The 26,898-nt window shown below is 39.9% G+C and overlaps 2 protein-coding genes across 5 annotated transcripts; one reads left to right on the top strand and one right to left on the bottom strand.

The window, feature by feature from the left end:
* Positions 1–949: 949 nt before the first annotated feature.
* Positions 950–12,857, bottom strand: LOC142107960 (interferon-inducible GTPase 5-like). Of its 4 annotated transcripts, XM_075191632.1 has the most exons (3): positions 12,259–12,286; positions 3,460–3,500; positions 950–2,686 (listed from the first exon to the last, which is right to left on the bottom strand). In XM_075191632.1, the coding sequence occupies exon 3, from the start codon at positions 2,662–2,664 to the stop codon at positions 1,462–1,464; it is 1,203 nt and encodes a 400-aa protein (XP_075047733.1). In that variant the 5' UTR covers positions 2,665–2,686; positions 3,460–3,500; positions 12,259–12,286; the 3' UTR covers positions 950–1,461. The 4 variants fall into 4 exon arrangements, with proteins under 4 accessions (XP_075047733.1, XP_075047731.1, XP_075047732.1 ...); XM_075191630.1 differs by lacking the exons at positions 3,460–3,500; positions 12,259–12,286 and adding an exon at positions 12,810–12,857; XM_075191631.1 differs by lacking the exon at positions 3,460–3,500 and having other exon boundaries at positions 12,259–12,340.
* On the top strand, positions 11,315–25,270 carry LOC142107961 (interferon-inducible GTPase 5-like). Its single transcript, XM_075191635.1, has 2 exons — positions 11,315–11,343; positions 22,923–25,270. The coding sequence occupies exon 2, from the start codon at positions 22,946–22,948 to the stop codon at positions 24,125–24,127; it is 1,182 nt and encodes a 393-aa protein (XP_075047736.1). The 5' UTR covers positions 11,315–11,343; positions 22,923–22,945; the 3' UTR covers positions 24,128–25,270.
* Positions 25,271–26,898: the final 1,628 nt, after the last annotated feature.

The raw sequence follows: 26,898 nt of genomic DNA, 5'->3' as shown, positions 1-26,898 counted from the left end.
ACAGGAGGGTTCAGTTCACTATGCACCTTGAGAAAGACCAGTTAAGGTCGAAACATGTTGGAGCATGTTACCTGATGATTTTATTTCTTCTCCTCCATTTAATGGATGTTTAATTTCTGGCTGTTCTACACTGTGACCAATTTGGAAGCCCTGTGGAATTATACCAACTGCCTGAATACTCCGTTTATCTGGTAGGAGTAGATAAACTTTGTTTTAATATTGTTTGATTTTATATTTTTGTGATTATACAAATAAATTTTATCAAAGCAATATCACACTAGAAATTTTTTTATATATTGTTTTCTCTGCTGGTGAAATATACATTATGTATGTTAATGGAATTGACCCACGGATAAAGATACTATGAAAAGAAAAGGAAAACCACAATTTGATGGGCCTGTATTTCTTCTAACTCTTGTGAGTACCCCACCAAAAGGGGCGTCTACATTTAAAAGAAGATCTTCTTTTTCAACCTATAAGAACATTGTTAAATTGTTCTGTGTACATTTTTGATTGTATTACACTATGTTGCTCTTTTCTCTTTGTTCTATGACCACATGAACATCCTGTGAGAAGTAAGAATTGGAGGATTACCATCATACAATTTAAGTATTCCCCTATTCTACACTACCCAACTTTATAGAGAATATTTATAAGCGCCTGTAGGTTTTCATAATATTCTATATATTTAGGATGTTGTGTGACTCCGACATCAGTCAAGTGTTGAAATAGAAGATCAGACGCAGAAGACAGACAGCATCATACCCTTAAATGACTTGAGTGGTATGTATATAATAATACATAGTATATGAACAGATATGGTATTCTTACTCCTAATGGATATTTCTTAAACATATTTTGTGAAAACAGCTTTGTGCGCATTTCACGGATGTGGCCAAGTTCTCGGATACAGTCAGTTAGTATGAAATAGACATAGATGCACATTAGAAAATATGAATTACAAAGCTTTATTTATTTGCAAATATAATTGGTGAAAGAGAAACATACATTTTCATCTTGCAAGGTATAGTAACATTAGTTAGAAACATAATAATAAGGGATATTACATACTACAGAACATTCTCAACTGGAAAATTGGGACAATATTGACCACACACCCAATCCACAGAAACCACTTCCTGATCGGACCAAACCACCTTCCATTTTAAATAAGACCACACCCCTTATCCAGCAGGCAATGCCCTTTTCAGCCTCTGACAATCAGCACTGTCTCTGGTAATTTGGTGCTATTGGCAGCTATGATATTATGATTGAAGTATATTAAATGTATAATATTATGTATTAGTAGCATTTTCAAAGTCTATCTATCATGCATTGCTTTTGTTTGTGTTTAATATTTTCAGACAGCAGATATTGTATCACCTAAGCAGGGTAATTGTCACGCAAATGTGATAAGTGAGATAGGAAACAAATCATTACACTGATTTATTTTTACCACTGCTAAACAGCCAGTTCTAAAGCCTTTCTGAGAACTCTCACTGCATCCTCTGCAATCTCTTCCAGAAAATTCTGTAACATCTTGTAGGTGGTGACAAAAGAAATGGCACCAGCGGCAAAAGTACCTATTATTGGAATTATGCTTAGTGCATATTCAGCGATCATAAGTGCTCCTGCTGCACCTCTGGCTAGAAGTGTCTTAACAAGCTCTTTGTTTATCTCTTGTAAAACTAAAGGGGATTTGATTACAGATTTCAACTCTTTATAATCCTTACCAAATTTATCGGCTAACTTACGGAGAGAATCTGGATCCAGACCAAAAGTCTTTCGGTATCCATTCATAGCTGTCACTAAGATAGTGATATCACACATGACAGATAGACCAGGAATAGGGACTGTAGCTACTGCACATGAGAGAGTGGCCAGTTTCCAGATCTGACTCTGCAGTGCATCTTTTTTCTTTTTCAGTATCGGCATAGAAATGGTGGGCAGAGAGAGCAGAAAAACATGCCTCTTATTGCTTGAAAGTTCTTTTTCTAGAGTTTCTTGCATGAGATTGAAGTCATACTTGTCCAGTTCCAGGCAAGACAACAGAAACACACGTGGGTCTTTGATTCCTGACTTACAAAGATTTTGGACGCAGTTATCCCGAATCTCTTTCAATATACTCTCTTCATTGTAGGTCTTTTTTTTACGTTTTTGGCTGGCATACAAGTCGGCGTCAATTTTTGATCTCACAAAGTAGAACTTCTTCCCCATTGCTTGAATTTCCTTTGCCAATTCTGCATTATTGAGCCTGAAGCGTTCCGATGCCATGATAATGAAAAAGTCATATTGACGGAAGTTGACTTTTGCAAGATACTCTTTTGGCTGGAAGTTAGGAGTACCCACCCCTGGTAGATCCCAAAATGTCACCTTTTTATAATTTGGATGAGTATAAGGAGTTGGCTTCGCAGTACATTCCACAACTCCTGTTTCAGCAGCGCCTTCATCATCATCATCTAGACCACGGATGGCATTGATGAAAGTTGACTTTCCAGCTCCTGTCTCACCTGTTACTGCAATAGTCAGGTGGGTATTGTCTATATCATCTAATGATTTACGAATCGCTTCAGTGGCTTTGCACAGGTCACCTTGTTCTAGACTAGTTTTCATTTCTTGCAGATCGTTATCAGCGATGATGTCAAATTTGTCAGTGGAAGCCATTTTCTCAGCTGCATTTATTTTTCTTATGGAGAGAGATGAAAATATTAATTAGTAAGGCTATTCAAATAAGTTTGTAAGATTTCACAATCTGTTTCAGCTGAGCCAAAATCAGAAATACAATGTAATGTGTCCAGCAATTGTGGTCACTGAAAGTCTGTCTTCCCATTGAAGTTTATGTAAGCTATATGTTCCATACATTATAATATATCTATATCTCTCAAGATGTATATTATATTACCACCAAAAACATGTGAATAGTATACTATCCACCTCTATCAGATTGTACGTGTATTCAGCAGTGGCTATTGTCATAGTGAGATAGGGCATAGGTATGTCCGGGTGGGTACTTGTTCTATGGTCTCAGCTAGAGGAACTGCATAGTGAAGCAGTTTTTACCAAGGCTGTTATGTACCAATGCTACAACACCTGGCACGTTAGGCTGGTGTAATGTATAGCATTTCTCATCCGAATGTCAGGGAGATGGGGCATCACACAATCCCATTCCGGGACAACATTTATTCACAATCTATCGCGGTGTACACACACAATATTTTTAGTATATAGGAAGAAGGGAGCATACATAGAGAAACATTGTATTGTTTAGATTTCAAAATCTTCTTAAGAAAAAAAAACCTGACATATACTGTATTCATAAGTATTGGTTCCCTGTGTTGTGGAAGATCCAAGTTTCAAAATAAAAAGAATTGCTAAACAAGGACACAGGTGCCTTACAACGGTCATCCACCAATGAATCATTAAAACAACCGCCACATTTTATGAATAAATAAACCTCACACTTAAGGAATCGTTCTTCAGGTTGTGAATCTGACGGACAGCTGTGGAAATAAAGACAATTGCAGTTAGAATTCTGGTAATACAAATGCATAAATTAGGAAATGGGTGCAAAAAAAATATTAGTGTTTGGATGTCTCAGCGAAGGTAAAATATTTAATTTTTTTAACAACTATAAAAGCACAAGTTTGCAAAATTCTAATTAGGGATGAGCGCGCTCGGATTTCTGAAATCCGAGCCCACCCGAACGTTGCGGATCCGAGTCGGATCCGAGACAGATCCGGGTATTGGCGCCAAATTCAAAAGTGAAACTGAGGCTCTGACTCATAATCCCGTTGTCGGATCTCGCGATACTCAGATCCTATAAATTCCCCGCTAGTCGCCGCCATCTTCACTCGGGCATTGATCAGGGTAGAGGGAGGGTGTGTTAGGTGGTCCTCTGTGCTGTTTAGTTCTGTGCTGTTTAGTGCTGTGCTGTGCTGTGCTGTGCTGTGTTCTGCAGTATCAGTCCAGTGGTGCTGTGTTCTGTCCTTCTGAGGTCAGTGGTGCTGCTGGGTCCTGTGCTGTGTCCTGTTCAGTCCAGTGGTGCTGTGTCCTGTGCTCTGTGCTTCTAAGGGCATAGTTATTTCCCCAATATTCCCCTGTGTTTAAAAAAATAAAAAAAAGTTTTTTTAAAAAATACCAAAAACTACTTTAATATTTTTTAATTACCACAAAATTTTCACAACCAATCCTGCAGTATAAGCCCATTGGTACTGCAATATTACCAAGTTCACACATTCAGCAGTAAAAGTCCAGTGGTACTGCAATATTACAAAGTTTACACATTCTGCAGTATCAGTCCAGTGGTGCTGTGTCCTGTGCTCTGTCCTGCTGAGTTCCGTAGTGCTGCTGGGTCCTGTGCCGTGTCCTGTTCAGTCCAGTGGTGCTGTGTCCTGTGCTCTGTGCTTCTAAGGGCATAGTTATTTCCCCATTATTCCCAAGTTTTTAAAAAATAAAAAAAAAGTAAAAAATAATAAAAAATTTAAAAAAAAAAAAATATATAATAATAATAACCAAATTTGCAAAACCAATCCAGCATTATAAGTCCATTGGTACTGCAATATTACCAAGTTCACACATTCTGCAGTATCTTGTGCTACATATAATGGAGAGCAAAAATTTGGAGGATAAAGTAGGGAAAGATCAAGACCCACTTCCTCCTAATGCTGAAGCTGCTGCCACTAGTCATGACATAGACGATGAAATGCCATCAACGTCGTCTGGCAAGCACGATGCCCAATCTCCTAGTACAGGGCATGTAAAATCCAAAAAGCCCAAGTTCTCAAAAAACAGCAAAAAAAGAAACTTAAAATCATCTGAGGAGAAACGTAAAGTTGGCAATATGCCAATTACGACAAGTAGTGGCAAGGAACGGCTTAGGCCCTGTCCCGTGTTCATGACTAGTGGTCCAACTTCACCCAAGGATCAAAGCCCTCCTCCCCCCCCCTACAAAAAATTTAAGAGAGTTATGCTGTCAGCAACAACAACAAAACAGCAAAGAACTCTGCCTTCTAAACAGATGACATCTCAAATCCCCAAGGCGAGTCCAAGGGTGTTGTTGGTTGTGAACCCTGACCTTCCCATCACTGTACGGGAAGAGGTGACTCCATCCAGCATTTGCAGCACGCCCTCTGCATATGCTGGAAGGATCACCCACAGTCCAGTTACAGATTTGGCTAATGAAGGTGTGAATGTTGTGCACTGGGAGGAGGATATTGATGTAGCTGGCGCTGAGGAGGATGTTGATGATTATGATGCAGACAGATACCAAATTGCATTTCTCAATTTCTATTTATATTCTAGATTATATAACGGCTGAAAAGTTTTCTGTTTTACTCCTAGTGGAGAGGGGATCTGATGCAGACAGATACCAAACTGCCTTTGTCCATTTCTTTGTATATTTGAATTGCTAGTTCTACAGTCTATGCAGGCTGCTTTATTTATATTCAACTACAAGTGTAGGGCGGGGGGGGGGCATAGATAGCCACCAAAGTAACGTGGTCCATTTAATTTCACTTTCTAGCTCCACAGTCTGTGCAGCCTGCTTTTTTTTATCTTCAAAGTATTTATATTTACAAGCCTTGCAATCTAAATTAACTAGAGGTAGTGACGTGGTAGAACTCCAAAAGGCAGTTTGGAAGCCCCTGTACAAACTGGCTCTATTTTTTAACTGAGTTGTCCCCCCTCCAGTGTGTACTCGGAAAGAGTTTTTAGTGCAGCGGGGAACCTGGTCAGTGAGCGGCGAAGGAGGTTGCTTCCTCACAACGTTGAAAAAATGATGTTTATAAAAATGAATAATCAATTCCTCAATGAAGTACAGCACTGCCCTCCAGACAGTACAGAGGGACTGTGGTTGTGGAGTCCAGCGGGGACGAATTGATAATGTGTGAGGAGGAGGAAGTACACACTGTAGGGGGAGAGGAATCAGAGGTTGAGGATAAGGACGACATCTTTCCTCAGTAGAGCCTGTTTAGTTTGTACAGGGAGAGATGAATTGTTTTATTGGTGTGGGGGCCCAAACAAACCAATCATTTCAGCCACAGTTGTTTGGTAGGCCCTGTCGCTGAAATGATTGGTTTGTTAAAGTGTGCATGTCCTATTTCAACAACATAAGGGTGGGTGGGAGGGCCCAAGGACAATTCCATCTTGCACCTTTTTTTTTGGCATTATGTGACCATTCAACAGTCGTTTGCCATGTTCAAAAAGTAAAAGAAAATGCCAACAAATTCAATAAATTAAATCAAAAGTTAAATGCCCTGTCATTATTTAAAACAAGAGGTTTTGACATGCTAGAATTAGTGTAGTGTTAAGATGTTATAAACACTACACTTGGAAATTGGAGGAGGTAATGTGGCCCCGGTATCAAATTGGGTACCGGGGCCACCCCACTATGCAGTCCAGATACTTGTTTGGTGGAATTCCGACACGTGGAGGGTTTTTTAATTATATTGTGGCCTCGGTACCAAATTGTGTACCGGGGCCACCACACTACGCAGTCAAGATACTTGTTTGGTGGAATTCAGACCAGTTGAGGGTTTTATTATTATATTGTGTGGACCACTCTATCTATACCACACTACAACTCTATACCACTCTATTTCCTACTTTAATTCTATTTAATTCTATTTCCTACTTTAATTCTATTACTAATTAATTAACATAAAGAGGAACAAAAAAAAACCAATTTTACCAAAAGTATAATATGACTTAGACTTACAAACACTACACTTGAAAGATCGTGCCTTTAAATGAAAAAGTAAGTCTTCATTGCACGACTATGTGCAACAGGGACAGTTTTTTTCTTTACAAAGTCAACTAATAACACTTGGACCCTGTCTGTCTTTAACATACTTAATGGGATCTCAATGACGAATTGTCTGTAGCATGTTTGGAGGAGGTATTGTGGCCCCGGTATCAAGTTGGGTACCGGGGCCACCCCACTACGCAGTCCAGATACTTGTTTGGTGGAATTCTGACACGTGGAGGGTGTATTTATTTTATTGTGGCCCCGGTATCAAGTTGGGTACCGGGGCCACCCCACTACGCAGTCCAGATACTTGTTTGGTGGAATTCTGACACGTGGAGGGTTTTTTAATTATATTGTGGCCTCGGTACCAAATTGTGTACCGGGGCCACCACACTACGCAGTCAAGATAGATAGATGCGTATCATAGATAAAGTACATTCAGTGGTGTGGGGCAAATTGAAAAATATTCAAAATGCACTGACATTATCAAAAACAAGAGGTTGTCACACGCTAAAACTCCAACATGTATATGATGGAGAGGATGGAGGAGCAGCCGTATGTGTAGTGTAATGCAGACCTGTTGAAGGTTTTTTATATATTTTATTGTGGTGCCCAGTGCCCACTCCTCTACGCAGTCCAGGTACATTTATTGGTGCGATTCATAAAAGTTCAGGGTTTTTAATATATTGTGGTGACCCACTCCTCTACGCAGTCCAGGTACAATTATTGGTGCGAATCATAAAAGTTCAGGGTTTTTAATATATTGTGGTGACCCACTCCTCTACGCAGTCCAGGTACATTTATTGGTGCGATTCATAAAAGTTCAGGGTTTTTAATATATTGTGGTGACCCACTCCTCTACGCAGTCCAGGTACATTTATTGGTGCGAATCAAACAAGTTGATGGTTTTCTTATTATATATATTGTGGTGACCCACTCCTCTACGCAGTCCAGGTACATTTATTGGTGCGATTCATAAAAGTTCAGGGTTTTTAAGATATTGTGGTGACCCACTCCTCTACGCAGTCCAGGTACAATTATTGGTGCGATTCATAAAAGTTCAGGGTTTTTAATATATTGTGGTGACCCACTCCTCTACGCAGTCCAGGTACATTTATTGGTGCGAATCAAACAAGTTGATGGTTTTCTTATTATATATATTGTGGTGACCCACTCCTCTACGCAGTCCAGGTACATTTATTGGTGCGATTCATAAAAGTTCAGGGTTTTTAATATATTGTGGTGACCCACTCCTCTACGCAGTCCAGGTACATTTATTGGTGCGAATCAAACAAGTTGATGGTTTTCTTATTATATATATATTGTGGTGACCCACTCCTCTACGCAGTCCAGGTACATTTATTGGTGCGATTCATAAAAGTTCAGGGTTTTTAATATATTGTGGTGACCCACTCCTCTACGCAGTCCAGGTACATTTATTGGTGCGAATCAAACAAGTTGATGGTTTTCTTATTATATATATTGTGGTGACCCACTCCTCTACGCAGTCCAGGTACATTTATTGGTGCGATTCATAAAAGTTCAGGGTTTTTAATATATTGTGGTGACCCACTCCTCTACGCAGTCCAGGTACATTTATTGGTGCGAATCAAACAAGTTGATGGTTTTCTTATTATATATATTGTGGTGACCCACTCCTCTACGCAGTCCAGGTACATTTATTGGTGCGATTCATAAAAGTTCTGGGTTTTTAATATATTGTGGTGACCCACTCCTCTACGCAGTCCAGGTACATTTATTGGTGCGATTCATAAAAGTTCAGGGTTTTTAATATATTGTGGTGACCCACTCCTCTACGCAGTCCAGGTACAATTATTGGTGCGAATCATAAAAGTTCAGGGTTTTTAAGATATTGTGGTGACCCACTCCTCTACGCAGTCCAGAAAGATACCTTTTTGCAACGTTTTGGACTAATAACTATATTGTGAGGTGTTCAGAATACACTGTAAATTAGTGGAAATGCTTGTTATTGAATGTTATTGAGGTTAATAATAGCCTAGGAGTGAAAATAAGCCCAAAAACTTGATTTTTAAACTTTTTATGTTTTTTTCAAAAAAAATCCGAATCCAATACCTTAAATCCGAACCGAGACCTTTCGTCAAGTGTTTTGCGAGACAAATCCGAACCTCAAAAATAACGAAAATCCGGATCCAAAACACAAAACACGAGACCTCAAAAGTCGCCGGTGCACATCCCTAATTCTAATACATGGTTTTCAATGGTCATTTATGACTTATATCCAGTGTCATCATGCTTGTACACAACGACATCTTACTTTTGAACTGGGGATTGCTTTGAGATTTAACATTTGTATTTAGCAAACTGGACTGAATCAGCGAACAATCATGATGAGTCGTCTCTTTGTGAATTTAGGATACTTGAATAACATTCTCAGATGACTATTGTGGCTGTAATTTTAGTTGAAATGTGAGTTGTTGCATTTTTAATATAATCAAAATGTACGCGTTGTCTACAAACTTATTTAGTATATTTACTAACATCGGGACCCACTAACCGCCCGAATTTAAATTGTTGCCTGTTTTATGAATAATTATCTGTTGTGATAAAAATGTTTTTTCATACAACATGTCTTCTAATTATTGGACACAGAAGCTGGATCAGTATGTGTTTTGAATCTCTTCATGGGTTAATTAAGCAATCTTACAAACATTTAATATACTTAGAGGCATATGCTTTTGAACCCAATACACTTTGGGCAAGATTTACCAAGCTGCGGGTTTGAAAAAGTGGGGATGTTGCCTATAGCAACCAATCAGATTCTAGCTTTCATTTATTTAGTACTTTCTACAAAATGACAGCTAGAATCTGATTGGTTGCTATAGGCAACATCCCCACTTTTTCAAACCCGCAGCTTAGTAAATCTAGCCCTTTGTGTGGTAGTTCTCTTAATTTGAGAGGACAATATGATAACAGTTCACAAGCTGGCTTGCAATCTTTTTTTTTTTAAAAAAAAAAAAAAAATTCCATACATACATTTTTGGAAATGTGTTAAGTGAATATCTACCATGGAGATATTAAAATATATTTAATGTTATGAAGTAAGCAACTATGTGTGCAACAGTTTTACAGAGGGTGCCATTTACCATGTGAAAAAAATGCAAAGGTGTAGTGCAAAATATTCTTTAGTCTACATGTGCCTTGATTTCTGATAGTGCTGAAGTTTTCTCAATTCTTTGCACCAAAGGGCAGAATGTAAGCTGGCATCTTGGGCATTTAGATACACTTCTGCAAAATGAAACTTAATTGTAGTACACCTCTTTTGTGAATCTTATATGACCTTGACAAATTTTTTAGTTTTGCACCTTATCTTTGATTTTGGTCAAGTCCCCATGTTTTCCAATACTACTACTTTGGTGAGGATATACAACACTCGCCTATAGCTTAGACCTTGGTTACGCCCTTCTGGCGCTGCTCAAGTTGATACCTGGATTAGAAGCAGAAACTCCTTAAATCAACAGCTGTCTTACAGCCTCTGTATATAATCTCTCCTGCTCCAGGAAGACCAGGGCAGTGCCGGATGCGAGTTCCAAGCTATTGTATATATGCATTGTGGGGACCCTAGTAGGTGGTAGATTGACCCATATCAAAATTTATTATTGAGAAGGGAAAAATAATTACTGAAAGTTCAGAAAGATGTAGGAAATATTTAGAGATAATCGGAGTTTTTCAGCATTTTTTTTTTTCCACAAGTTTGGTTTAATGCCCCTTTAAGATGACTAGAAAACAATTCAGTAATACATAAAAGTTTTGTTTAAGGATGAGGAGGAGAGGAGATCCCTCTGCAAATTTGGTAGAAGGTCCATGGGCTGCCAACGTGAGGATCAAAGTACATCATGACAGAGAGAATATGAGTGAAGTGGGACAGATTTGAGGGGGCAATTACATCAGAGCGTGTCTGCATATAGAGAGGGGAAGGAGTCCAAATCCAGACAGCCACAAGAAGGGGAAGAAGTCCCCATAATAATAAAGAGCCGCTGAGAGAAAAAAAAAGGGGTCCCCAACAAAGCAGGCGGGTCACTGACAAAGCATGAGCGAGCCAATTAATAGAGGCAGCCTGTAGGATCTGCCATATAGGGGCATATTCAATTGGCCACGTTACTGTCAAAAGTAACGCAGCTTGTGCACTATTAATGCTATTACGGTAATACTGTGCATAATTACCATTATTACGGTACCTTTAATGCCGGCTTTCTGCTCGCAGCTCAGGGAGCTGAGAGCTGAAATCCAGGTTAGAATTACCGTAATGACGGTAATACTTTTTGCACCGCGTTACTTTTGCGAGTAACGTGGCTAATTGAATATGCCCCATAGAGTCCCCATGTCTAGGGAGGGGAGAGCATGTAAGAGACCCTATGGGGAGGGTTGCTGCAGTATGTAATGTGACCCAGAGGGGCAGAGAGGGAATTATAGCACAAGAGGTGATGAGGCTGCAAGAAGATACTAGTGAGAGTGTCAGATTTACAAAGCAAGGCTGAGAGTGCACTGGGTGGAGAGGGGGTCAAATTCCATTCAGTGGAAGGATCCCAGAAAGTGCAGAGAGCGCACAGCAGCGGAGGGTGAGTAACTGATTACTTGGGGGAAAGAAATAGAACAGAATATGTGAGAGCTGCACTAAGACAAGGGAAGTGTTTATAAGTGGATTGAGCAGATGTCCCAGATGTGGAAAATGGTTAACAGTGTTACAGGGGTTAAAGCATGCCTGCAGACAGAGCAGGGAGAGACTGACATACAAGTGGATGTGTGAAACCACAATACCCAGGATGACGTGGTATGTAAGCGGTTCTGTACACTAATGCAGTTATATTACGTGCGGAAGCGGGTGCATTTGCTAAAATGTAAACTCTGCAACAGAATAGTGTGATTACATCCACAGTCTAAGTTTTGCACAGGAGGAGTAAGAAGAAATGTGAACAGTCCTAACAACATCCTGAGACATGTGTAAGCTTTGGGCAGGAGGAGTATGTGGAAACGTACGTGATGCAACCATATTGCTTTCCGACTAAGATATGTGCTGGAAGAAGCAGACGTAGGTATTTCTTTTAGTGTTATCTGCAACTCAAATATTGTGCTGGAGTGAAGGAGTATAAATAAAAAGTTTTATATTGTAATAGTGATGCTGGGGCCCAACGTATTGCATTGCACCAAGTTATATTACCTGTGTCCACTCACTTAACAGATGTTGCTAGAAGAGACCAAACCATAGAAAAAGCCTGCACTCAATATATCCAACGTCATATATGGTAGCAGCTGCGTAGCAATATAAATGCCCATATATGTATACAAAACAAAAAGCCAGTTGCTGTCAGCACTTATCCTTAATACTGCATATCTGTGTGTATCTAGCAAAATAAAAACATGAGATTTTAGTGCATATTTTGATCAACACATTTAAGCCTGCATCACAGCTTCAAGGACACCTCATTATATGCTTTAAAAACCATTAAAATGCAGTTAAAATCAAATTCACTCACCTCCCAGGTATAGGAGCTCACAGCTAACAAAGACTGGCTTGTGAGCTATACCCAAATGAGCCTTAAATAGGCTTGATGGACAGCTGTGTGGAAATAGGCCTGTGCTCGATAGGTCCCATATTATATGCGGTATGTCTTTTTGACCAGAGAACACACTGTTAATTTATTTCCCTTCAGAATATTGAGATTTTACCAGATAAATTATAAATATTTACAATAAAGCCAGGATTGAGTGCAATGTTTTTAGTACACTTTTTTGCAGCAATTTCATTGTTTATTTTACCAGCAAAACACCCTACATGCAATGTTTTGTAAATTCAGGAAAATTATTTATTTAATAAGATGCAGGGAAAAAAAGTGAACTATTTTCCTTGCAGAGTAACTTTAATATCAGCCCCTGTAACCTGTATGCGTTTGCTTGTGTTCTTTCTATATATGTCAAGTTAGATTTGTTTTTGTGCAACTATTATATTTACCCATTTGAAATGTTATAAAATAGACTTTCTTCTCTTATATCCCAGAAAGAATCGTTATTAAAAACCATCATTTACCTGTCAGGAGGACCAGTCTCAGACTCTTGATCACACTGTAGCTTTGCAATGTCAGTCAAGCTTTATATAGGCAGGTTAGGTTTCACTTTCTAATTATAGACTAACTAGTTCTTACTAAGGTGCAATACAGACAACCACTCTATTGCTGCAAAACACAACTTCCATTGAGCTAACAAACACCACTCTGTGGGGTAGATTTACTAAACTGCAGGTTTGAAAAAGTGGAGATGTTGCCTATAGCAACCAATCAGATTCTAGTTAGAATGTATGTAGTACATTCTACAAAATGACAGTTAGAATATGATTGGTTGCTATAGGCAACATCTCCAGTTTTTCAAACCCGCAGTTTAGTAAATATACCCCTGTGTCTCTTTAAAAATATTTCCCGTTTATTAGGCTGTGGGGCTCAGTGATGGACATTGCATTTGGAATCCAATGAAAGAAACCTGATACTTCTAGTATCAGTGCTGAAACCAATGCAGTAGTGGTCCAATACTTTCATAAGAATCACCTGCTTCCTGGCAAAATATGGGGGTGGGGATTTTATTGGCAAAATAGCTTCCAGTGTAGGGTTAGGGGATCTAACCTGAGTCTTCTTATGCAATCCAGGTAATAAATTAGCTCCCCAGTGAGGGGTTGAATTTCAATAAAATACCCTCTATCTGGAGAGCATTTTTTTTCAGCCCCAATTAGAGTTATACTTGTCTGAGGTTATAACAAAATAACCCACCCATCTGCTTTGGAAATGCTCCACCACTAAGAAATGCTAGAGGAATATCCACCCATAGCCTGCTGGATAGAACAGCGCAGCCCCTGGGTTATTCCTGTGTACCCTAGAACAGAGTTTGTCAAACCCAGTCCTCAGGGAGCCCTAACAGCAGGGCCATATTTTTCATTGGGCACGATGGGCAGCTGCCCGGGGGCCCTACGGGCAAGGGGGCCCCATAGGCACAGCTCTTAATGAGAATAAATAATCCTGCAAAAGAAAAAACCTGCAAAAAAAACCTTCAAGGGTCACTGAGCAAGTACATCTATCTATCTCTATCTCTATATATCTATATCTAGGGGTCCCGGTGCACTGCTTTGCCCGGGGGCCCATAATGTTGTTAAGATGGCCCTGCCTAACAGTGCATGTTTTCCATATCTCTTTGCTGGAGCACAGGTGTAATCATTACTGGCTGATACAATCTAACAAATCCACAGGTGGTCCTAATTATGTCACTTGTGACCTGGAAAACATGCACTAGGACTGGGTTTGGGAAACACTGTCTTAAAACATACCAACCATCATTCTATGAGCATTTAATAAATGCATAATTCATGTTATGTAATTCTCAGCCCACCATGAGTGAATCTGTTGTTGGTCTAACCAGAGCTGCAAATAGAATCCTTGAACCTCCTGAAAATACTGCAGACAGAGGACATAAGTGTTCAGAGTAAACAGTAGTCAGACAATGAACGCAGCTTGTCCAATTGTCTTACATCCATGGGCCGTCTGACATTCGCTTTGAATACTGATGTCTGCTCTCAGCATGTCCTGCAGGGGGGGGTTCAGAGATCCATTTCAGTGGCTATGCTGAGTTTTGTAAGCCGTGAAAACAGCTCAAATTGAAAGTACTGATAGCACATGAACAGCTCCTGTTAGTTTCAGCATCTGTCTGTTTTACAAATTCCAATGTTTTATATGAAACACTTGTAAACAAAAATCATCTGCAACTGCTTAAAAAATGAATATGATGGAGTATCCTTTTAACATACTAGTAAACAGTTGAAAGTTTTGGTTTCCGTTGTCAAAACACAGGATAAGTTAGACTATAACAGCTCTGCATGGTTTTCCTCTACTCTTGTTGTACATAAACACTGCTACACTTGGGATAGGCAGCAGCAATTTCCCCTACACTACACTCTCTTCCTGGAAATTGTCTTTAATATACACTGACATTACACTGGGCCAGGCACTCGGCCAAAACCTGATGTCTCAGTAAATTCTATGGGGATCACTTCAGTTACTTTTCTTCAGTTAACTTGTGAAGATTATAAAGCACTGAACACAGATTGGATGAGGAAGAAAAGTAGGGAAATGCAAAGTTATTATATGTCCATAATTACATTTTACCATAACTATTAGTTTGCTGTCCTCCTACACAGGTCATGACGCATCGGGTCTATTTGTCAAGCAGTTTGTTCCCATGTCTGTGTCTGCATGATTATGGCAAAAATTAATATCGTTGGCATTGATCAATGTGTTAACACAGGAGATATCACAGACATCTCCTGCGTTAGCGAAAGTACTGCAGACTACCATCAGTACCCATCATAGCGCTACAATTGTATTGGTTTCCATATTTCAATAGGAAATTATAGAGAACAGGAAATCTATTTCAGAACACAGAATGGTGAATATTAACTCAATAGAGGTTGGTGCTTTGCTGCAATGCAGTGGTTATCCCAATTATTGCAGCTTAATAAGAACTCTGTAGACTTTAAGTAGAATGGATAACGCAGAGCTACAGTCTGTTCAATGTTCCAAGACAACAAGTGGTTCATCTGCAGGGTAAAAACATTTCTCCAATTATCTTTTCTGACTTTGGAGAGACAAAAAGAAAACATGTCTTCTAACATTTCATATGGCAAAATGCAATAATCGCACATGAGTAAATATATATTTACATCTTTAACATTAATCACTGTTGTACTTGATTGCATTTTTTAAAGTCACTGTGCAAAAAAAATTAGTTGGATCATGACTAATATTTAGAGTTTTTGTAAGTGAGTAAAATCAAAAGATTTCCCAAATGTTATAAAACAATGTCTATAGTGCTTATGATGCATTTTTGCCTTGTTTACTGGTGAAATAATATCATACTTACCTACTTTTGAAGGCAGTTGTCCGGGAGGGGGTCCTTCGAAGGGACGTGACCACGCGTAGTGTGCCGTTAGGCTCTGCCCATGTCAATCCTATGCAATTTCGGCCAATCGCAGCATTGGTCGGGGTCACAATGACATGTTTAGCCCCGCTCCCACCCATCTTCAACGACGGAGAAAGGTGGATCCGGGATTTTTGCCTGCTCTCTCGGGAGTCCGGGAGAACTCACAAAAATTCAGAAGTCTCCCGGACATTCCGAGAGAGTAGGCAACTATGAATAATATGGCTTCCAAATGTACACTAAGGAACATCGCACTCGCTGCGAGTTTTATTATAAATGTTTAACATTTATTTGGCAAAATCTCATGCCTCACACTTATAGTTATCTGTATAATCAGGAAGCACAAGTCACTTTATGTATGTCATTATACAGAGCATGTTACCTTACATAGTTTAAAATGTTATGTTTAAATTCTACATACTGGGCCTCATGCAGAGGTGGACCCATGTCGTTTTTTTTTTAAGTGTAGAATGGTCATTTACATACTGCGCATACGCACAACCAATGCATACCCATACGTCCATATTTTGATTTGAACGAATTAAACACTTGTGACTTTTTTTTGCTTAGAGTGGCCAGACAGGGGAGGGAAGGCCTGGGCAAACTTTAGCCAAGTGTATTAAAGGTGTATTCCATACATCCCTGCTGTCCCAGAATTTCTGGAAGGCTCCTTAATTTTGAGGAGCTCCCCCGGAAGAGTAGGGCCTCCTCCTGGAGGTGATGTAGGCAGGGCTTAATGATGCAATTTTGTGTCATTAAGCGTCGCCCCATGCCAGGAAATGCTGTGAATTTTGGCATTTCCTAGCAGGGGGCGGGGCTACGGTGACTCAATGGTGTCACCACACCCCCTCCTACCCCTATCACATGACCACCCAGAGGACAGTTCAGGGTATGCTTATTCATGGAATTGCAATATACAACATAGGTGGATGCCATTGCAGACATCCCTGTTAGGAGGCGTATTGACCCCTGGTGCAAAGATCTATGCTGATGATGATTATCAGCACAGACCTTTGCAGTGTTAAGATTAATATAAATATATAAAAATGCGTGCCCTCCCCCCAAAGTGAATCAAGCACCTGTACTCCTACCTTGGGCTGGATGCTGTTAGTACGGGGGGAACGAGCAGCATGGGACCTCCCTGATAACCACAACCAGCACCAGGCTATGACAGGCAGTGCTGGTCACACATAGTAGAGAATTTTGTAGCGGGTACTGATAGCACTGGGGCTCCTCCCAACACCCCTAGGCAGTGGATGCTGGGATAATAATTTCAAAAATGGTAAAAAAAAAAAGGCATTTTGTTATGTCTCGCTACTGGTCCCAGCAAGCCCTGGTAGCCATAAACTGCATGGGTATGCTGGCGCTTGTGTTCTACAAGTGTCAGGATACCCATGGCTGCCAGTGCATGCAGTAAAATTACAATCCCTCAATAACCAATATTTAATCATCCAAATCCACAGGAATACTCTTTCTTTAGGCTTTTAATCCAAAGCGGAAAAAAAAAACCCATGTGGACAAAGCTCAACTGCTGATGATGTCTGGTGTATGTAATGTGCAGCCACATTGTGATACCCTTATAGTGTATCATACTGGTAAAAAGCATTGTCTGGAGCATATGCCTTTATCCTACTAAGCTGAGTGGCCCATACAGGATACTCTGAATAAACACGTAAATGTGCCATTTTTGTGCTGCATATTTTAAGTGTATGTTTTGTACACAAATTTGTCCAATGTTACGAAAGGCCCAATATGTCTAAAAAGGTTACTTTCTGTAACTTTTGAAGATTTCTGTGCGCTGTACGAAACTCTTGTTGTAATAAAACTGGTTATTCTCATCCTTATTCTTGCCTTCTCTGCCCAGAGAACCAAGTGCCTATTTGACAAAATTACTATTGTAAAACATATTTTTTTTTTCTGCTTTGGACTGCTGGAGAAAGGGAACATAATTGTCATCTGCAATTCCCAAGCAGTTAATTCACAGATCAAATATTACTGTCAGTCATCTTAAAGGTAATATGGCTGGTTCAATGTTTCTAGGATATACTTCAGTAGATGAAGAATAAGAATTGCACTTACATGTTGATGGATAGTCAGACACATTGGAACTTTTAATGGGTTAATCAGCAATTAGACCAGGTTAACCAGTGTTGCAGAATATTTTTTTATTCCTGATAAAAAGAAAATGGAATTATCTTATTGTTAATTTAATTTCCTCCAAAAAAGCCTTTACTATGCAGTGGTTCAGTTTTGTTTAGCTAGAGACAGGTGGGAATATCTTTGGCTGCCATGGAGTACTTTTGGGAAAAGGAAGTAATGAGAAGATAATTCACCTTTTTTCCCCTTCACTCCTCAATGGCTGCCTTTACTATAGGATAGAACACAAACAATACATAGAGGGGGGGGGGGGGGGGTAGTAATGAACTAATTATCCTCCCATTCCCGGTTACAGGACTTTTTTCGGGCTGCACCCACTCTATGGAACTCTCTCCCTCCCACAATAAGACTCTCCTCTGGTCTACAAACTTTCAAGCGTTCTCTGAAAACCTACCTATTCAGACAAGCTTATAATATTCCTCAACCACCCTCTTAACCTCACTACCTTTAGCCTGTTACACAATTTCACAGAAGACAACTACCCCCGGACCAACATTGTTGTGTGACAGGATCATTTAGCTTATGAGTCACCTTACCTTTGCAGTCTGGCTGGGCCATGATGCAAAATGTATACTTAACCTCATGTGTCAATCTCCCATTGTCCCATAGATTGTAAGCTTGCGAGCAGGGCCTTCTCACCTCTTTGGCTGTTTTACCCAGTTTGTTTATTAGTTTTACGTTTGTCCCCAATTGTAAAGCGCTACGGAATATGTTGGCGCTATATAAATAAATGATGATGATGATGATGATGATGATTAGCCAGTGACAATACATCAAGGCATACCTCCCAACATTTGGGTTTCCAACATTGAAACAGGGGACATGGCCATGTCCCAATGGCCACACTCTCCTTCCCTCCAAACACCTCCATTGGCTCCTGTTCACAGGTGCTCTACCATGCCTTTCTCGGTTCAAAGCTGTCCGATCGAGATGGTGGGACAGACCCCTCAAATCAGGACTATCCCCCCTAAATCACGACGGTTGAAAGGTATGATCAAGGTGATTGACTGGAAAAGGTATGGAAAGGTGCCCATCTTGCTGCTTTGCACAACTGTTACTTAAGCCGAGGCCTCTTTTGCCCAAGATATAGATACTGATCTTGTTAAATGGCCTTTCAATATTTCTTGTACTGTCTTCCCACTCCTCTTGTATGCCTGTACAATCACATCTCTGATCCATTTGGACCTAGCTTGTTTAGAAATACTTTTTAATAGTCTGCAGGTATATCAAACTCTTCTGGGGGTTTTTTCTAGAACTCCTGTGTTCTAGACAAGAATATAGAAATGGCTGTGACCAGATATAGAGAATGTAGTTTCCTTTAGTTCTCATCTTTTTTTATCTGAATGAATAAAGAAACTTCCTTTGCGATCTATTCTGTTACCCCTCATTGTAATGTCCAAAACTCACTGATCTGAGATGGAGTGGGTCAACACTCCTGAAAAATGAAAATTCTGCACCCTATTGATGCTATTGGGTGCTGCTACTGACCATAGTCATTGTTGTGATTTGCTTTGCCATATTCTTGCCGAAAGAAATGTCTTGGTGCAGCATATAAATTTTGTCTAGAATATTGAATGCCCGGTTTAGGGTGGGTACATACTAAATTTCTCTCGATACCATATCCGTAACGATTTTACCAATGACTGAAAAGGTCCCAATCAGCCTGCCGATTCATGTGCGCACACGATACACATTTTGAAAGATTTATCTTAAGTGCTCTTCGTCTGTCGTAACCATCAGCTAAAAAGATCATGACTCTAAACCCTATGGAGATCCTACTCGTGAGTACACACCACTTAACTGGATGGACATCATTACATCGCTGAGCGAGACTTTTAGTACGTTTTAAAAATCAAATGAAACGATACGATGAGCTTCGGAATGATCGTTCATAGTTTGTGTACACACTTAAGTAATATCGGGCCAAACAGTAGTTTATCGTGTGATTGGCACGATAATTGTCTGAGAAGCCAGTAGTGTGTACCCAGCCTTATAACTCTTTGTTTCCTTGAACTGCTGATGAGACAATGAAGATGGAAAATATCTAGTTCTGTGATCTTACTGTAATCTGTTTGGTTTCCCATCAGATAATGTATGTATCATAATATCTAATTTCTCTCCAAAGAAGAACTCCTTCAAATGGAAGGTAGCCAGACTTTTCATTGACTCGTCATCTGCTATCCAATGGCATACACATAGTGCCTTCTTTGCTACTGCTGCTGATTCCATAGCTCTTGCAGATAAAACAATAGTTTCCAAAGATGCTTCACATAGGAACTGTCTTTTTGCATAATCGCAACCTTTTTTTTTTTTTTCTTTCCCCTGGGTGTCTGTATTGAGGTTTTCACCCCACAAAATTAAGACCCTGACTATTGAGGTTATTGCCATTTCTGACTTTAATGTGGTTCGAGATAAAACATGAATCTTTCAACAGACTTTCTGCTTTCATGTCCATAGGATCCCTTAAAGGACTCTCATCCCTTAAAGGACTCTCACAATACCCAGATTAAAAAACTAGGTATTTCTTTACTTTTCTCCTGACTCCTGAGGATGTTTTAATGTACCAGTAGAATACCATTCTCTGACAGACTTTCATTAAACTCTTACTCTGTGCTCTCCATTTGAACAGGGATTGCTGCTTGTAGCTGTTCCGAGTCCCATTGCCACCAGCAGTCTAAGGTGCAATTTTTCAGAATAATATGTAGTTACCAAAGCTGCTCCCAGAGCTAGCAGCTCGGTAGTCCTCAGGTTGCCAACCTGACTTCAGTTAACCCCACAAGTGGTACATCGATGTAATATGAAAGTCAGGTACGCCTAGTGTGGGAAAACGACAAACTCCGAGTTGAGCTGTCTAGCTAGCAACAGAAAAATATGTAGAGGAAGCAGAGAAGCTGGCTTATATACTCTGGGGGGAGGCGATTTTGTTTTACTTGTCTCTAGTGAAACAAAATGGAATCATAGTAAAGGCTGCCAGGGAGGAGTGAAGGGGAAAATGGCTGTACTTTAAATACAAACCTGACACAAATATTCAAAAACATTATCAAAAACGCTTCCCGACACAGATATGTAACAGGCCCCTATTATTTATTGTAAAATTGTGCAATTGCGCGCAGAGAACAGAAGCACGTATTGGGTTAAAATTAACAAATATCAATATGGTAGCAATGTTATGGCACTACTATAGACATTAACATAGCACACCACCATTGCATATAAACACTGGGTAGTTACCCCCAAGTAATGGGACACTACCCCTCTCCCCTAGTGCCCTGGGGTTCTGGGAGACACTAGATCGCTAGAAATGTATTTGTTGATACAGTCCCCAATATGTGAGAAATGAGGTGCAGGCTGGTTAACATGAGCCCCTCCTTTTGCCACACATTATATACAGTCCTGTTGTCCCCTCGCTGATATATCTAGAATATATAAATGCCTAGTGGTGTGTGTGTGAAAAAAAAAAAACAAGCTGCAGCGCCACCTGCTGGGCAGAGTTATACACTGACCTATATATTTCTTGAAGGAGAAGTGACAGTTGGGAGTGGTTGGTGGTTGCCGGGGGTGACAGTGGGGAGTTTTTAACACCTTAAGTAGCTTGATGAAGGATGTGGCGATGAAGATGAAGGATGAGGTGATGGAGAAAAATGATGAGGTGGTGACATGTGGACAAAACCACGTTAAAAAAAGGGTGCTTGCGTCGGGAAGTAACGCTCTTCCCCTGAGGAGGCCTGGGCTATGGCCCAAATGCATGACAAGAACCTTTTTAACACCTTAAGTAGCTTGATTTGACTAGAAGGCATGAGTATCATGCACGGGTTAATGTGTGTGTGTGTGTGTGTGTGTGTGTGTATGTATATATATATATATATATATATATATATATATATTATAAAAAATATTGTAGATTTGAAAGGTGCCACAGTGCTCCACAGCACCATTCAGTAGGGAAGACAGGACATACATAAAACAGGGTCATACAAGGTAGACAAAATAAATACAGGCATGAAAGTAAAGGGTATGGAGGACCTTGGGGGTACAGCTGAAACAAGAGGAGCGAGTGTGGCTCAGAGTGGAGATTGGAACAGTTGTGAGGTAAACTCTAAAAATAGATGAGATTTCAGAGAGAGTCTAAAGATTTGAAGGCTATGGGAAAGCCTAAATGGGAATGGTAAGGAATTGCATAAGTGAGGAGCAGCACAAGAGAAGTCTTGTAGGCGAGAGTGAGAGGTGGTTACCAGAGATGAGACAAGGTGCAGGTTGGATCTAAGAGGGAGAGTATTTTGATATGAGGTTTGAGATGTATGAAGGGGTGGTGGTGTTAAGGGCTTTGTAAGTAATGGTGAGTAATTTGACTTAGATTCTAGAGGACACAGGGAGCCAATGTGGGCTCTGAAAAGTGGTGCAGCAGCTATGGAGTGGTGAAAGAGGAAGATCAGTCTTGCAGCAGCATTTAGGATGGATTGAAGTGTGGCTATATGGGTGTCAGGAATGCCAGATAGCAGTAGGTTGCAGTAGTCTAGACGGGAGATGAGAATGGATAAGGGTTTTGGTAGCATGTTGAGTAAGAAAATGACATATTCTGGTAATGTGTTAAAGTGTAGTAGACGGAACTTGGAGAGAGTCTAGATGTGAGGAATAAAGCAAAGAGTGGAGTCAAGTGTGACACCAAGGCAGCTGGCTTGGCTTACTGCGGAATTTGTGGTGCTATTGATGATGAGGGAGAATTGAGGTGGTGACTCTGGGAGGAGGGAAGATTAGTTTTGTTTTGGACATGTTTAGCTTTAGATAGCATTGGAACATCCATGCAGAGATAGCAGAAAGACACTTGCTTACACGAGATGCTACAGAAGGAGAGGGGTAAGGTGAAGAGATATAGATGTGGTTGTCGTCAGCTTAGGGGTGGTAATGGAAGTTAAATGAGTGAATTACACTTTACTTTGCTCCAGCTGAGCCAAAGTCAGAAATGCCAGTAGTGGAATCTTACAATCTCTTTTTGAATAGCCTTATTAATGTTTTCATTCTTCTTTTTAAGAAAAATTAAATGCAACAGAGAAGATGGCTTCTGATAAAAACCTGCAGGAAGAAATAAAAGCTGGTTTAGAGCAAGGTGACCTGTGCAAAGCCATTGAAGCAATTCGTAAATCCTTGGAGAATGTAGAAAATACCCACCTGACTATTGCAGTAACAGGTGAGACAGGAGCTGGAAAGTCAACTTTCATCAATGCCATCCGTGGGCTAGAGGATGATGATGATGGTGCTGCTGAAACAGGAGTTGTGGAATGTACCGAGAAGCCAATGCCTTATACTCATCCAAATTATAAAAATGTGACCTTTTGGGATCTACCAGGGGTGGGCACTTCTAAGTTCCAGCCAAAGACTTATCTTCAAAAAGTCAATTTCCATCAATATGACTTTTTCATTATCGTGGCATCTGAACGTTTCAGGCTCAATAATGCAGAACTTGCAAAGGAAATTCAAGCAATGGGGAAGAAGTTCTACTTTGTGAGATCAAAAATTGATGCTGACTTGTATGCCAGCCAAAAACGTAACAAAATGACATACAACAAAGAGAGAATATTGAAAGCGATTCGGGAAAACTGCATCCAAAATCTTTGTGAGTCAGGAATCAAAGAGCCACGTGTGTTTCTGTTGTCTTGCCTGGAACTGGACAAGTATGACTTCAATCTCATGAAAGAAACTCTAATAAAGGAACTTTCAAGTAATAAGAAACATGTTTTCCTACTCAATCTGCACAACGTTTGTATGCCGATACTTGAGAGGAAAACAGAAGAACTGAAGAGTCAGATCTGGAAACTGGCCACACTCTCGGGTGCAGTAGCAGCTGCAGTCCCTAATCCTGGTCTATCTGTCGCTTGTGATATCAACATCTTAGTGACAGTTATGAAAAAATATCGAAAGGCTTTTGGTCTGGATCAAGAGTCTCTCCAAAACTTAGCCAATACATTTGGTATAGATGATGCAGTGTTAAAATCTGTAATCAAATCCCCTTTTGTTTTACAAGAGATAAACAAAGACATTGTTACATCACTTGTAGCCAAAAGTGCAGGAACATTTATGTTGGCTTCAATTGTATTGAGCTGGATTCCAGTGATTGGTACTGTAGCTGCTGGTGGCATCTCCTTTAATGCCATTTACAAGATGTTACAGGATTTTCTGGAAGAGATGGCAGAGGATGTAGTGAGAGTTCTCAGAAAGGTTTTGGAAATTGCTGTTTAGAAGCAATATAAAGAAATGTTTGACTTGTATCCTATTGTCACTTATTACACTTTAATCACAATTATGATATCTTTATTTGAAATTTTTAAGCATGGAGAAAACTAATGCATGATAGAGAAACTTTTCTAATGTTACCAATGCATAATCTACATTTATTCGTGCCCCCTTAATATCATAGCTGCCACCATTCCCAAATCCATGTCTCCATATTTTACTAATTAAATTTGCAAACACATGAAACATTGTAAACCATCTTTTTTTAAATGTACGTCCTTTTTTTTTTTTTTGTTCCTTCTAAGTGAATTTTTATCAGTACTTGGCCACATCTGTCCAGACAAAACTATCTTCAGAAAGCCTTAAAGTACAGATTAGAAGCATTGATATATGTCGATATGATTAGGTTATGCACTGATCAGCCACAACATTAATACCATTGCGAAGAGAAGTGAATAACATTGATTATCTTGTTACAATGGCACGTGTCAGGGGGGAGATATTTTAGGCAGCAGGTGAACAGTCAGTTCTGGAAGTTGATGTATTGGAAGCAGGAAAAATGGTCAAGCGTAAGGATCTGAGAGACTTTGACAAGGGCCAAATTGTGGTGGCTAGACCACTGGGTCAGAGCATCTCCCAAAATGGCAGGTCTTGTGGGGTGGTCCCAATATGCCGTGATTAGTACCTACCAAAAGTGGTGCAAGGAAGGACAACCGGTGAACTGGTGCCAGGGTCATGGGCGCCCAAGGCTCATTGATGCGCAAAGGCAAGCCCATCTGGTCCAGTCCCACAGAAGATCTACTGTTGCACAAATTGCTAAAAAAGTTAATTCTGGCTTTGAAAGAAGGGTGTCAGAACACACTGCATCACAGCGTATGGGGCTGTGTAGCTGCAGACTGGTCAGAGTTCTCATTTTAACTCCTGTCCACCGCTGAAAAAACACCTGCAATGGGCTTGTGAGCACCAGAACTGGACCATGGAGCAATGGAAAGTAGTCTGGTCTGATGAATCACGTTTTCTTTTACATCATGTGGACGGCCGGGTGTATGTGTGTTGTTTGCCTGGGGAAGAGATGGCACTAGTGGCATTATGGGAAGGAGGCGGAGGCAGTGTGATGCTCTGGGCAATGTCCAGCTTGGAAACCTTGGATCCAGACATTCATGTAGATATCATTTTGACACGCACCACCTACCTAAAACATTATTACAGACCAAGTATGCCCATTCATGGCCACATTATTCCCTGATGACAGTGGCCTCTTCCAGCAGGATAATGTGCCCTGTCACACTGCAAAATTTGTTCAGGAATGGTTTGAGGAACATGACAAACTGTTCAAGGTGTTGACTTCCCCAGATCTCAATCTGATCAAGCTGGAAAAACAGGTCAGAGCCATGGAGGCCCCACCTTGTTACTTACACCTTCAGAGGTCTTGTGGAGTCCATGCCACGAGGGGTCAGAGCTGTTTTAGTGACACGAGTGGGACCTATACAATATTAGGCAGGTGATTTTAATGTTGTGGCTAAACAGTGTATTTCACAAGTCTTTGAATGGCGAGATGCTGAATTTCTTCAACCATTACCTCCTGCAGATCTGTTATTTTAATACTTGGCTAATATTTGTTAAAGATAATTGTATTTGACAGAAGTTAATTAGGTGTACATTTAATAATAAAATTATTATCCTCTGTAAATGTTTAATGTATGTCTTTTTTAAGAGGAAACTAGAGGGCACTAGATGTCCTTATACATATATATATATAGATTTGAGAATTAGCTGCCATGTGTTATAAGGATAACTGGTTTTATCTACTTCTCTAATGAAGAGACAAAGAATTCCAGCTCAAGAAGAATCTCCCAGAGTGCTCAGCAGTAAACCATACCAGCCCAGATGAGACCATGGACGAATGAGATACACAGATTTAAGAGAGATTGACTTGTCATTATTTTAAACCAATCCTTTCTCAGTACTCTGGTAAAGCTTTGTTCATAGAAAAACTTTTTAGAGGGCGTTCAGACTGTTGAAACTTGATGACCTATGTTATGCGCAAGTGTCTATTTTTTTGTAAATAAAACCTTTTATATCATTTTAATGTTCTTGGTTCTGTTGGCATGAACATTCAGTTAGTGCTGTAATATATTGGAGTTGGACAACAGTCTCTATATATCAAGTAAGTTGAAATATAGATTATTCCAATCAAAATGTATTCAAGTAAATTGGCCAAAAATAATGGCACCCTGGCAGTTTTTTTCTAATAACGCAACATTTTGCCGGAATTGTTAAAATTGAAAGCAATATATCCACATATGTATTTCTTTTGGTTTGCAAGGGAATAAAACACAAGAAGCTGAAAATTGTACAATGTCATATTTTATTCCACACACAGATCTTTAAATGGAAGAGACAACATTTTTGGCACCTTGCGGAAGTGGTAACACACAATTTGATCTCCACAGGATATAATGGCCTAGCATGACTGTATTGAGCAAGGAACACGTCCATTAAGGATTCACTGTTTTGTTTTGGGTTTTTTTGTAAATGGAATTTCAGGTTTTTTTGCAAAATTAAAATATTTATGACTTCAAATATATAAATATAGAATTTGACATGAAACTCCTGTCCACCAACTCTTTTCTCACATATCCCATGCCCACTGGATTTTCTATTACATGCCCCTTTGACCACCAGTTTTTCTATCATATGCTACCCTTGCCCTCCAATTTTCTCACATGTCACCCCCCTGCATACAAGCTTTTCTCTCACATTGCCCCTGCACACCA

The sequence above is a fragment of the Mixophyes fleayi genome, chromosome 11 (assembly GCF_038048845.1).
Source record: "Mixophyes fleayi isolate aMixFle1 chromosome 11, aMixFle1.hap1, whole genome shotgun sequence".
NCBI lineage: Eukaryota > Metazoa > Chordata > Amphibia > Anura > Limnodynastidae > Mixophyes > Mixophyes fleayi.
This window is presented reverse-complemented; position numbering and strand designations above follow the sequence as displayed.

Bases quoted from the DNA above. Each gene is read 5' to 3' on its own strand.
- LOC142107960 (XM_075191630.1), bottom strand. From the start codon at position 2,664: ATGGCTTCCACTGACAAATTTGACATCATCGCTGATAACGATCTGCAA.
- LOC142107961 (XM_075191635.1), top strand. From the start codon at position 22,946: ATGGCTTCTGATAAAAACCTGCAGGAAGAAATAAAAGCTGGTTTAGAG.